General features: G+C 36.7%; 1 protein-coding gene across 2 annotated transcripts in view; it reads right to left on the bottom strand.

Moving 5' to 3' along the window:
• LOC139961086 (suppressor of tumorigenicity 7 protein homolog) overlaps window positions 1-12,330 on the bottom strand; it is a 32,890-nt gene extending 20,560 nt beyond the window's left edge. Inside the window, exon 1 of one of the 2 annotated variants that reach the window (XM_071959959.1) lies at window positions 12,150-12,330. In XM_071959959.1, coding sequence (XP_071816060.1) covers window positions 12,150-12,297 — 148 coding nt within the window. In that variant the 5' untranslated portion in view covers window positions 12,298-12,330. Of the gene's footprint in view, window positions 1-4,929; window positions 5,145-12,149 lie in introns of those variants that run through there. The other variant, XM_071959960.1, reaches the window with a different exon arrangement.
• Between the last annotated feature and the right edge of the window lie 1,969 nt (window positions 12,331-14,299).

Raw genomic sequence — 14,299 nt, 5'->3', positions numbered from 1 at the left:
TACGTATTTATTCCGAGTACGGTACACTTTACTGTAGGTATGGAGTTGGGGGATGTGGCGAGTTAAGTATGTATGATTGTGTGAGCTTGCCCCACAATTTACTTTGTTGGCTTCTAGTGATAATTTCAGATCACTGAGGATCGTGTAAACTTTTGATGCGTTCTTTATCAATATTACTGTATGTATATATGCCAACCTGGCACCTCTATCACCAAGTCAACTTGGTTTTGAAGAAGCAAACCACTAAGTTAGGTCCAATTAAGAACATTACAAATTATTTTCCTTCTCAGAAAGATTCAGGGTGATCGCCAAGCTTGTTTTTGGCCAAACAATTCACAACAATGGATATATCATCAGCCTAAAGTATATATATGCAAATTAAGAGTGTTTATAGACTTAAACATAGTTTGTGGACAATTGGTCTTTCCACAATATACAAAATAGTAAATTAAACCTTTATGAATATTTAACTCTAGGGGAGTTAATTTCACTGCAAATATACCCAGCTCTGCTTGCATGTATCTCTTGGTTTTGAAGAAGCAAACCACTAAGTTAGGTCCAATTAAGAACATTACAAATTATTTTCCTTCTCAAATACATTTTATTAATCTCTCTAATACATTTTATTAAATCAATTCAACTAGTATCAGAAGAACTGAACTTAAGATGGGTAGATGGAGAGGGGTTGGGGGGTGAGGACTTTCTAAGGGCTGGAACTAGAACTAAGGGCTGTACTGCAAAAACATCTGGTATGTACATCCTCACACATCGGAAAGTATGTAAATGATTAAGATTTAGACAACTGCAAGGAGGAGGAAGAGGAGGAGGAGGATGAGGATAAGGAGGAGGAGGAGAACGACACTGACTGCAACTGACATGTTGTCCTCTTCAAACAGAGAACAAACAGTGTTCCTCCTTTTGCATTTTTGACTCCTTTTGGTTTTTCCTAATACATCTGGGGACGACTTGCACTATCACTTTAAAAGAAAGTTACTTCCAATTTTCACCACTGATGGAAATTTTAACAAGTTGGCGGGAAGGCTCGAAGCATAGACTAACACATTTAATTGCTTTTCGGCGAGGCCACTTGCCCTGAATAAGACAAGCATAAAGCAAATGGAGAATCAAAAGGCACACTGGTGTGATTAAGACTGTAGCAATTGTCAAAAGGAATGAGGGCTCGTCTTATCTCAATTAAGCAAATAACGATCGTCTCTGATCTATAAAAGTAATGAACATAGTCAGAAATATCAAATGAAACATATTAATTAGTACCTTATTAATTAGTAACTCATGATTAGTATGACACAAATCAAAATGACCCATTTCTTTTAAAAGATTTTAGTGGTCACCTGATCGTCCGTGATGACCAAATTTCTGTTCAGAAGTGACCAAAATCGGCATTGGAGTTTGTCTCGCAACGACTTAGTTGTTTACATCGAATTCAGTTATTGAAACATCTGCACAATAACAGTGGTACTGGTAGGCCTATGATCCACCCAAAGGTGGACTTTTACTGTCACAAAGTCTCTATTAAAAGCAAACATACTCATCTCACCATTAGTGAACATTTTGCTACCCCTTTGACGACTACCAAGATTGCTGTTCAGTCAAATAAGTTTACTGTAGTTGTCTGAGGGACAACCAGAAAAATCCTTACAAAATTTGCCCTGAGCACTTTCAATGTTGTTAAATATGCACATACCATGACACACCGACATTTTCTAAACCTTAAACCAGGCAGACTCCCACTCCCGCCCCCCCCCCCCACCCCCACAAAAAAAAATCATAATAATAATGCAAAACATTAAAAAAAATCATAATAATAATGCAAAACATAAAAACATAACAAAAAACAAACAGAAAAGGAATACAATTAAGATATCAAATTCAAAAGTTGTGGGTCCCTCAGGAATTTAATTTTTATAAAGTCACAGCTTACAGTGTACTTCAAATTTCAGTAACTTAAATAGTGACATCATTAAAACCAACACAGGTGACAACTGAACATGTCTTCAGGGGAACTGCTGACATTTAATCACCTAGAATATATCTGGCTCGGATATCAGTGATATGTATGTTCTATGTCACGATATTACATTAGCCTGGGTGTGTCTGAGCTATCGCTTCCTTCAAGATAAATTGATATCTAGATTTATCTTGCCTTTATAAATACATGAATTTGAAGAAATCTTTTGCTGGGGATGTGCGAAAAATGCCTGAGATTCATCACACCAACAGAAATGTTTGGGCGCATGTGAAATTTCACCTGCAACAACAACTGTAATTTAACCGAGCAAATACTATTTACAATGATGGAATGAGTTGCCATGGAAACTGGACTGCGATAAGGAACTAACTACAATATTCTCTAACATACTGGTGGTTATATACAGTTTACTTCTATGCAAACATTCCTTAGATCTCCTTCATGGTGTCCTTCCTTTTGCAATGAATCTCGCACTCTGACATTTCATGTCAAGAAATGAAAAATAGCTGACATGGCAAATTTTTCACTGTTTCATTTCAACATGATTTATGACTGAAATTCTTCTGGTAAAAACACACAAATATAGACTTTAGAATGGTAGATTCTTAAGACAAGAGGAAGACTGGGTTGTAACCTGAAAGAGAGGGTCATGAGGAAGTTGAAAGCACAGGGTATGGTATATTTCTGTGATTGTTTGCTTGGTTGAAACACTCAATACAGATTAATGCAATGCTTAAGTGGTAAAGCAACCTTTCTTACATTGTGTTACTTGCAATATGATGAAACCTATTGCCCATCAAAGTGCTCTTATATTGAAATTGATAACCAAAAGCCATGATATAAATAATCAAATTAAAAAAAGTTGAGAAATAGTAACAAATTAGTCATTATTTAATCTTGCTTCCATAGTTGTTGATTTTCTGATCAGTTTAATAAATCAAACCGGAATTTAGAACCCAGCGTAGATCACTGCACTGACATGAAACTTGCAAACACCATTAATCATACGATTAAAATTACCATGCAGAGAGAGAGAGAGAGAGGGCTTTAAAATATTGACACTGCTGTAAAAGACATCAAGTTCTTGGTCACATCAAAGCCTTCATGTCATTCTAATCACACCAAGCAATACATACAGAGAGACTCTTCACCAAAAATGCATATGTCTACACAACATGGGCCATATGTGTGTATGTGTAATGTGTCTATCGGAATTGGATCTATGAAGGAATTTATAAAGGAATGGAATGTTATTTTGCAAGTCTCAGACCTGGGACTGTGTTCTACACTGGACATGTCACACATATATGTATGTACTCTGCACACTAAGGATCTTGGGCATAAATTTACTACTCAACAGGTACAAGTCCGAAAGAACCTGAGACTAACATACCAAAAAGACCCTTATTTTCCATATGGGATTTCAAAAAGAGCCCTTAAAATGCCCTCAACCTGTGCAACAGTACCCTCAAGTGGCAAACAGCAATTGTGGTGTGTGGAGCACTCCAGTCTACAACCTAGCAACATTCTGTCCATTATGAAAGTAGCTGCCACCAAAATAATGACAAGCATTATGGTAAGAGTCCATAATTTATGATAAATATGTACGCTGTGAACTGGTGGGATGAAATGTGATCCAGGTCTTATGATTTTTATGGCATAAATTACTGCAGGAATAACAGATTTTCAAAATTTGTCATCGGTTTTACACTTCAGCAAATTTGATATTTTAAGAACAAGGGAACGAATGATACATTTATAAATATGGAAGTTTCCCCTTCCTTAAAGAAACATATGGGAATGAAAATGATGGTAAACCATTCGATGCTAGAAGGGTTGAATTTGAATTATGTCCGGTGCTCCTTCATCTCACGAGACGAGGGGGATGATTTAAGCTGTTTGTTCAAACCCTGAAACATCTTTTCTGTGTGAAACGTCTTTGCAATTATATAGCACAATTTGACCAGCGGTCACACTGCAACTGGATATATCATGGATAAATTATTTCTGATGCAAATTTGTCAATGTCCTCATTCGTCCTTCATTACGTACTTAAGGAAACTAAGTTTATCCTAATTTCAGACACTGTAGATATTTTCAAATATATTGCAAAGAGCAGACAACAACGAAAACCTCAATAAGATGCATTTCAGTTAAATAGAATATTTATCTACAATTATAAATGGCCCCTAATTAGGTTAATTGCCTTAAAAATGCAAGTTTGTAAAAAGCATTTGAATGATAACCTACATTATAACCAAGTGAAGCCTAAATACAATACACTGTGGCCATACAAAATTGAGGAAGAAAAAACCCCCAAAAAAGGAGGCTGTGAGACATTCCAACTATCATTGTTGCCTTTAATAAACAAGATCACTAATTGGCAGATACTTGAAAAAATTTCTTCAGCGAAAAATTTATAATGTGCAGGTTTTATTCATGACTTATGTTTCATGATTTATTTCATGATACGACCAGTCTTTGTACATATGAATTGTGCAAATAGTTTCATTCAAAAATATCTTCAGAAGTCATTAATATTACAAGATAATTATGTCGTTTTCATACATTGATATCAATATAGACATACATGTATTTAGTCAACGATTGATTCAAGACTCCTACCAGTGACTCTGTTTGCTACTGTATGCAGCCATGTTATTTTATGCACTGTACTAGTATACACACAAAGCATTGAGCTCATAAATACCAACTCCTAGAATGCAATAAGTCACGCCGCGACAAATATACCCAACCATATGTTCAATTTTACAAGTCAAACGCATGCACAGCAACTAGACAATGCAACTTCCACACGTGGGACGAGATTAAAATTTCCCTGCTTGCACATGTCGATACCCTCACATCTCGCAATCAAGCCGACTTAATTAAAACAACTTCGCGACTACGAACAAGTCGTAAAAGAATTGACTACTTACTGTTGTAATCCAGTTTGTATTCCTCTAAGGTATCACGTGAAAAAAACCAACTTTAGATCGCTTCTTTTGAATGGAAAACAAAACAAGAGTTCACAAGCAATATCACATACACACACGTTAACAATCACTGGTCATAATGCAATCTGAACACACAAAAGAAAAAACTGCAACTGCCTCTCACTGAGCTGTCTTCAATTCCACTACTTGTTGTACCATCAAAACCCTGATCAAACACAGTGAGATGAAAGCACACGCCCAGCACATTGGATTCCCCTCAATTGGACAGACAACAGATAACATCTACTGTCAGACAAGTTGGTTACTATGGTAACAACAAGATTTCTTACAGCATTAATATATGCTAGAGGGAGGCAAGAGAGTTTCCGACAGCTCTGATACAGGGAGAGTTCGAAGAAAGGACACAGCAGACAAAATTATACAGGTTGTCGAAGATCAGGTAAACTTGACTTATGTATCATTTTGATATTCTCTTATTCATAAATAAAGGGATAAATCTCCAATAAACAAAATCACTACAATAAATTCTGACAAAGCACAAGGTTTTATTTAGCTGTTATCCAGTAAGGATCATAACTGGGGGTTTTTCTTCTTCAAAATGCAGTGACATACTGTAGCAAAATGAAATTTATAACCACATGTTATTATTCTGAGCATCTAATAATGCATTAATGGTACTTTGTGGAGCACAGGACCTGAATTACTGTCATCAATGGTGCAGCACACTGAATACATATATTACTTTAACTGTCTCTACTCTTTAAAAATTAGCTGCTTAGACTTCAGAACAAACCTTTTAGGTCAACAAAGGTTGCTGCCAAAGTACCTAAACTGTGTTTTATTTTTTTAATCATATGGGGAACAAAAGAAAACTTTTCATTTTGGATGGAGACAATACCTGAGGCGATATAGACAGATATGTACAGGAAACGATTGTGTTTAGAGCTTTTTAATACAATATTCAGACATGAATAGCATAAAATTGTCTTCGATGGGTTTAGCACGAAGGTTTATTATGCAAGACGGTTGTTTCCTTTTTAAGTTCCTGAATGTGGACATTTAAAACAAACTGCCTAGAACTCTTACTAAATACTTTAAAATAAATTGACATTACCTTAACAAAATACATGATCAATGGCACTATTAAATAAAAACAACTAAATTTAAAAGAGACGCAAACCCTTCCATTATTATTAGTCTACAGTATCTGATAACTGTCAGAAACAATTTCCCCAGACAGTTAACAAAAACCCTTATAATTCTACTTGGGAAGATTTAATGTTCCAAAATAATACAACAACTAGGGTAATTCGAGCAATTTCGATGTAGAAACCACTGTCATTACAGTTTGTTTGAAATGGTCATATCACCCAGACAAACTCTTTATTCCACAACCATGACTAAACAGGCCTTACTGTAACACCAAGTGTAATGGTATTACTGAGCAAACCTTAATGCCTTTAACAATACATGACTTTAGTTTTGAATCTATTGTCTGTTACACAATAACTACTGTACTCTCAAGCAAGAAACTCTCAAGAAAGTCCCATCACATAGTAAATGTATTGAATTCCTTAAATGACAGTTTAAAGACCAAATATGGAGGCAATTTTTGTTGTTGAGATTTTCCATTAATTTAGGAGTTTACATACCCATAATCAACATGTGTAAAAAATAATCTTCGAAAACCTACTATAACCCATCAAAAACGACCACGAAAATGGACATTTTGGGTAGTCACGTGACATGAACCTCTGGAATGTCTGAAAAACAGAGATTGACCCAAAGGAGCCTCTGGTCACCGTGTGACGTCAAAGTTTGTATACCGCGAAAATCAAACGCTGATATAGGCACTGTTTGTACACAGATAGCGAACAATTGTACTGTTTTTTACTTCCAATTTCGAGCGTTTGAAAAGCTGTTAGCTTAAAACAAGAACACATGAAGGTTAACAACAAGTTTTAAGACAATTATAAGCAGAAATTTTAGTTAAATTGCCTTTTTTATTGGCAAAATTTCCACTCAAATGGAGGTATCTTTTACATAGCGTAGCGTCAATACGTCCGTACGGTACAATATACTTACATAGTACTTACTCGTTTTAATATCCAAAAGTATACAAACACAGAAAAAGTATCCTGTCAATAAACAAATTTAGCAGTGAATATCCTAATCCACGTTTCTTGTTCAATCCTGGGCGAAAAACTACCGTGAGTCTGTGTAATTCCATAGAGTTAGGTCTAGTTGAAACAGGCCTTGACCAGTACTAACATCCCACAATCACAAGACAGTCACTAACGAAATAAAACGTCCGATCGCTACATACTACCGTTTTTATTCAACTCCTTAGAACATGCAGATGTCGGAATAAACAGAACGGACAATATTACACATGTATCACGAACTCACGATACTGGAATACAACAAATGAAATAGATAAATCCCAACATGGCTAATTACACATGCTGTGAGCCAACGCCGGCGAGAGTTGTAACTAACTACCGTACATGTACTAACAATGCTATACCCTTGGCACGGTATATATATACGGTCATCTCTTACAGTAAATATATTACTGTCAATTGCGTGATATAATGTTACATATAAGGACGTCCAGGGCGTGTTTACGGTCAATTTCACATTAGCTATGTCCGACCATGGTCCGACACAGCTATCGACAGTATATAATTTTCACAGAATGAGACATTTGCAGCATACACAGAAGCAGGGTCATGCATGTGGACTTATGGGCATGAGATACTCCGGGTGCTGAAAAATCTTTCCGCATGGATCTCAAAAAATTGATCCAAAGTCTGCGGCGTTTTACGTCGGTTCTTTTACTCGGAAATCTAAAAAAGCTGATGCTTTTGTTGGATGAGGTATAACTGCAACCTCCAACAACACAGAATTGTGACATTTTGAGGAAAAAGGAGTAATATCGTTGATGTTTTTCGCAGCTCAAGTATACGACTTTACACACTAAAAGTATAGTTGTGAGTGAGGTATACAAACGTTGACGTCACATGGTCACCTGATGTCTTAGGAATGTTTCAGGAATGTCTGAAATAGAAGCTGACTTTTCGTCCCATTTTTCACTTATTTAACGTCCGAAATTGGTAAAGTTAATTACAGCAATGTAATTGGAGTCAGTTAAGGATTAAATACATGAAAAATGGTGGGATTTTATGTTCATCAAAAAGTCTCCATAGTTGGTCTTTAAATACTACAGTTTACCAGATATCATTGAGAGTGTTGTGGTCAATGGTCAAGGCAGTAAACTTGTGATTTAAGGTTTGAACGGGACCAGTCCTTTGCCAGATCATAAGGTTGAGTCGTTGGGCAGGGCAATTTATCTCCATTGCCTCTCCTCACCCAGGTGTATGAATGAGGGAGGGGGGGGGACCTATGAGATAAATTGTCAGTTAGGCACTGTTTAGCTGCTGCCATGTGGAGGGATTGTCTCTATGTTTGACAGGTCATCAGTGACAAGGGTAATATCATGATGCACCTTGAGGCTGTTTATCGGTGGATAAGTCTGCGCATTAAAAATCTAGACATTATTATTATTAACATGTAGATGAGGTTGCAGTGTTGGAAGAGTGTTTTCTTAAGACACAAATATGTTTGCTATTGTTTAACATAATAAAGTCATGTGGAAAACCCCTTGCATACTTGTGACACTCCATTTCTGTCAAGTTTTACTGTTAGTGCCGTACTTAGCATCTGTCTTGAAAACCGAAAGTCTGCAAAAGTTGACATTTTGTGAGTACTGTTTGCACTACACCACTTGGATGACTTTCATGCTCAACTGCTGAAACAATATCTGTTGCCTCCTCAAATTGTGGTATTTTGTAGCCTAAATATATTTTTCTAAACAATTCAGGAATTCCCTAAACAAAGTGATAAAAGTGTCTGCCAGACTCTATGGAAATGCCCAGCTTTGTAACTCTGTGAATGCAGATGCAAGAAATAGGTGGCAGTCTTGCAGAATGAATCAGGTTTCAGAGGATGGTACGTTGCATCAAGGAGTTTGTTTAATGCGGATTTAGCCCATGTCAGTGAGTCTAAAGAATCCTATTCTCAAATAAAGAGGAAGTAAGTTTCCCCCAAGGTTTTTTTTTTTTTACATCTGTAGTGTGTTTTGTTTACTTTTTTTTTCATTTGTTTATTCTCGAAATGGTAGCCTTTGAAGACAACAATGAATAATTGACACTGAAATATTATGGACTTTTAAAAAATAAATTATTTGATTCAGTGAGAGCAATTTAATAAGCATTTCCATTTGTCTTTTCAAACTTGCCTGCATTACCACAGACCAGTTTTATTGAAAAGGAAGCACTAAGGTTTTGTGCAATGCAAAGTGAACTGAAGTTGCAAGTTGCACTCCACAACAAGTTGCACTCCACAGAGCTCACATAACAAAATTTGCTCGATTGAGTCATTTATTCACTTGAAGTAGCAATGGTAATACTGTAGTGAGATGTCCCTCTCCATTCAAATCATGCACCTAAATGATCATCAACTAGCGGCTGTTCTTATTGCTAAAGAAAGTAAGTATCAAAATTTGAGGTAATAATGTGACTAACGTATAAATTACAACTGAACTAAATTAAGACTGGTAAAATATGGGGGGGGGGGGAGGGGAGGGGAAGGACTCAGGGATGTTCTGTGATATTTCTGAAAGTTGGAAGTTAAACTTTGTGAGCTGAACTACCATACATTAGTTAAAATCAAACCTTACAACCCCACTGGCATACTATACAGGCTTCAAGCTGGAAATAATTGCTTTAAATAGCTGTTGTGCTATTTATAGAGTTGCCCCTAAATCAAACGCTCAATCGCAGTATCATGTGCAGTAACTGACGAGCAGGCTTTGTAGTACGTAGCTCTTGTCCAGTGGTCAGTTTGCTCTTTCGCACATGGATGTATGAAAGTTCCTACATTTTTTGGGATTTTTTCTATTTTTACCCTTCAATAAAAAAATAAAAATAAAAATCCCTGACAGAGTTCACTTCCAATTGAGAACCTGCATGATGAGCCTGTCTTATCCTGATTACAAATTTTCTCATATTTTTCATTAATTTCATTAGCTCATAAACATACATGAGCAAACTACACATCTACTCTGCTTAACCACATTTGCATAGAGGATGGTTCCATCCATGTCATCTCAAAATGCTTCCATGCATGCAGTAACGATCCTTGTCATTTTGAAATTTCAGAGAGTGTTGACCAATAATGGATCATGTCAGACAGGTTTGTGCTCTGCAGACACCCCTCATTAAATGCCTGAATACATACTTGCCAGATTCAATTTATCTGACAAGAAAATGATATATTTGCCAACCTTTGAAGGATTTTCTGGTGACAAGCATGTGAAACTCATGTTGAAGAAAAATTATTGCACAATGGTGCTACTAACTTTGGTATATTCCCACCTAAATGTCTTGCCTATAACTCCAGATATGGTTGATTTATTGCAATTATTTTGCATAGCTTAATCATTCATTCTGCTGTTGCCACATTCAGTCATAAAATTATCGCCAAATATGAAAATTCATATTTTTCGCGATACAAAATGCAATGAGAATGTAGTTTTTGCAAAAAGATTCAGAAATCTTTGAAGAATATTTTTAAATAGCATTTTCTTGTAGAAAGCATTGAGTCTAGACCTAATTAATTTCCTGTGCCAATGATGTCAGAAGGGAAAAAAGGTATGTTTTAATAAGATATTAAACCCAGAAGGCAGGTACCATGTTGAAGTGACAACTTTTTTGACCGTTTACTGTACATATTATTAGGCTGAATTTGCTGATAAGACGCTGTTTAGCCTACAGCTAGCCTGGCCAAATTTAGGCTACAAAAAAAAAAAAATTGTTTTTTGCGGTCTGGTCCATGGAATTAAATGCTCTTCTGGCAAGGAACAAACTGTAATATATTTATGTTAAGAAATAATTTTCATGTAATATTTTCATGAATATTACACATGGAACAAAATTTGGTATCAGGATGTACAGTAGGACCTCCTAAAAGATATTTTTGCCATTTAACAAAAAGGGTACTCCACAACATATTCTACTATGATACAGTTTACTTATTTAAGATGTCAATGATCATACATGGTAACCAATATACACCCCCATCCAGTTTCATAACCAGTTCATCTCTGAAGCAATATGAAGAAACATCAAGTCAGTTCACTCAGTAGCAAAACAATAATTTCAGCGATTCGATATACAAGTGCTTTCAAGAATGCAAATATATGATACAAAATTCTTTGACCTTTGGGTTTGTTTCCTCTCACATGGACCCTTCTCAGCCTGGATATCACGGTTATTTTATTTTCACAGTAGCTGTCCCCAACCAGTGCCTCTGACATATAATGCCAGTTAACATATATTCTTGTCTGTCATTATAATGCTGCATAGATATATATCAAAGTAAACCTTCAACATACTAAATACTTGAATTTTCCAAAACTGTATCCACGCGTAATCATCATCACCTATATAATCATACAGATCGATTGGAGCAAATATGGGTCCATGACCTCTTCATCCATATCTGACAGATGGACGGTTGTGCAGAGACAAGTAAACAAGAAGCAAAGTATATATGTTCAGACACATGTAGGCTAGAGAGAGTTATCCTACATCCGTATTTTCTTGTACTTTTCTTTTTATTTTATTAATAACATAACAATAACACATCATTCCTATCTAGATCTATCTTTCATTATCACTTTGCAACACTGGCCATTTTTACTTCCACTGGATTCTTACTTAGTCAGGCCTAACTTTGGCCTAAATCATGCTTTTTACTTAAGTATTACTTTTACAAAGCACACGATAAACCTTCGAGTGAAAATTCGAAAATTGATGGTATTCTGAAAATTCCACAGGAATATTTTCGAAAGGCATTGAGCAGCGGTATTTTTTGTATCAATGCTAACTTGAGATTCGCCAAGTATAGGTACAGCTAATTTAGCCTAGGCCTAGGCCTAAGTTAGTGACACGTTAACGTAAGGCACTAGATGCAAGATGCAACTGTAAGTTTCAAAGGACTGTTACTGCTACTGCTAGGCCAAGGCTGGCTGCCGAGCCTAGTCTTACTGTTAATTGTGCAAGGTACGTGGTGTAACATTAGCCTACCTGATTTTCGGTTCAGAAAAAAATACTGATTTCAAATTAATTATCTCTTACCAAGATTCATGCTCGAGATTTTCTTCAAGGGACGAAGCGTGTACACTAGCACAGCTAACAAAATGAACCAAATAATCCACAAATAAGTCGAAATCCAGGAAAATAGAGGCCCTACTCTGTCTGTAATTTGTTTCCAGACACCCGCCATGATACGAACAAGTTATGACAGGGCGCCACCACTAGCGTTGTTTAGCTGATCACTGTAAGCTTCAACTGAGGTACAGCTATCATGCGATTCTACCGACTCTTGTCACTTTTGCCCCGTGTTTGAACGACTGCCGTTCGATCTCATGCGATTTGGCTGAGATGTTTGTGTGAGTTCAGCTTTCATACACAGGTGTGTGCGGGCTACCTTCTTGTTACACCCGTAGGCCTATCTCTAAAAGTGTGTTATTGGCAACCCTCGTACTTAGCATGTTGGTGCCCATATTAGATAGGGACCTCATTGACTTTATTGGAGGTCAAGAGTCATCCGAAGTCAACAGAATAAAACAATGAAAACCGTGTTCCTACCTTATCTCAAAAACGGAATCATGTAGGTTACCCATACTGAGACCGCAATATAGATTTGCATTCTGATTTAAATATACCTCAAAGTCAGCTCTGCATTGGAAGTATTCAAGAACACAACTTAATTGAAACTGGCGGCGCTGTTCACTTTTATGATGTCAAAATACGTATACAAATTCAAAGAATTTAGTGCTTCAGAATTAGCCAAAATGTGGGCTTTGCTATCCTAGAAAAACTAGGAAAGTTTATCGAGCTAGCGACCAAATGAAGAACAAAGAAAGAAAGTGAATAAAAGTAGGAAACTAATGAAGAAGAAGGACAATTTTTTTACGTAAAGTCAGTGTAAACAAGAGAACCAGTATTTAGTCTGTATAAGTTAAAATTAAGTGATATCTTTTTAAACCCCTACCCAAACACCACAATGACTAATGGGGCATTAACAGAAATGTGATAGCAAAGCCCACTATGGCTCACCTAGTCACATTCCTTGCAGGTGGACCTAAACTAATATTAATAATAATATAATTAATACTACTATGGTTATACTAACTAAGGCTATATATATTTTTAACCTAGTTTTGAGATGCTGTAGTCCATTTTATTATATTGTCATTTTATGATGAATATCAATAAATTTTAATTTACTTTACTTTACTTTTACGTTAGGCTAGGTCCGTGCCTGTAAATTAACCACATATATCTCTTTTTCTTAGGTTGAAAGACTTTCGTAGGTTCTTCACCGATTTTACAGAGATTTCCATCATTACTGCTTCCATTTTGTTCATATAACCTAGCCCTACAACATGGGCTAGTCGGTCTCTCTCGGACATTTTGGCTAGTTCTGAAAGCGCTAAATTCTTTGAATTTGTATACGTATTTTGACGTCATAAAAGTGAACAGCGCCGCCAGCATCAAAGGAGATAACAACATCAAAGGAGCCAATAAAATCAAAGTAGACAATAACGTTCAAGGAGACAACAGCATCAAAGGAGAGAACAACACCAAACGAGACAACAACGCCTTTCGGCGTTCCATACTCTGGAAGTCCTCATTGGAATCGACAAGTATGCCCGTCTCACAATTGCTTGTACACAAGGGCAACGGTCATGTAGTTTCTGTGTTGTTTGCGTCTGATAGGGTGGTATCCTGAAACGCTACCAGAACTGAAATATCCCGTAGATTTCTTGGTCTCGTGAATGACATGATAGGTAATGGTTAATTCTGAGAATACTGATTCTCCCATGAGAGCCCATTCGCATTCCATCGTCGTTCTGATTGACGGCGTTTTCGACGAGCATCAGCCAGCTCATCAGTGTACCATGGAGACCTCTCTGATGACCAACTCCCTGGTAGTAATGGGGGCATGGGAGTCTAGGATATCTGACATAGTAGTACTGTCGAGGCTTACCAAGTCTGTAATACCATCAGGTGGTGATGTTTCTAACGAGCTGTTCATGACATCTTGCTGTAGTTTCTCTATATCAATGTTCCTAATACACCTATTCTGGATTATTCCCTTTGGTGCAGCAGGTTTGTCAACATGACATGTAATAATGAGTGGATAGTGATCAGACATAGAGGGTGGCTTACACGTTACGTTGGCGACTAGGTTTTCATTTGATCTTGTGATCACCAGGTCA

The sequence above is a fragment of the Apostichopus japonicus genome, chromosome 20 (assembly GCF_037975245.1).
Source record: "Apostichopus japonicus isolate 1M-3 chromosome 20, ASM3797524v1, whole genome shotgun sequence".
Taxonomy (NCBI): domain Eukaryota; kingdom Metazoa; phylum Echinodermata; class Holothuroidea; order Aspidochirotida; family Stichopodidae; genus Apostichopus; species Apostichopus japonicus.
The sequence above is the reverse complement of the archived record's forward strand: the minus strand, read 5'-3'. Positions and strand labels throughout refer to the sequence as shown.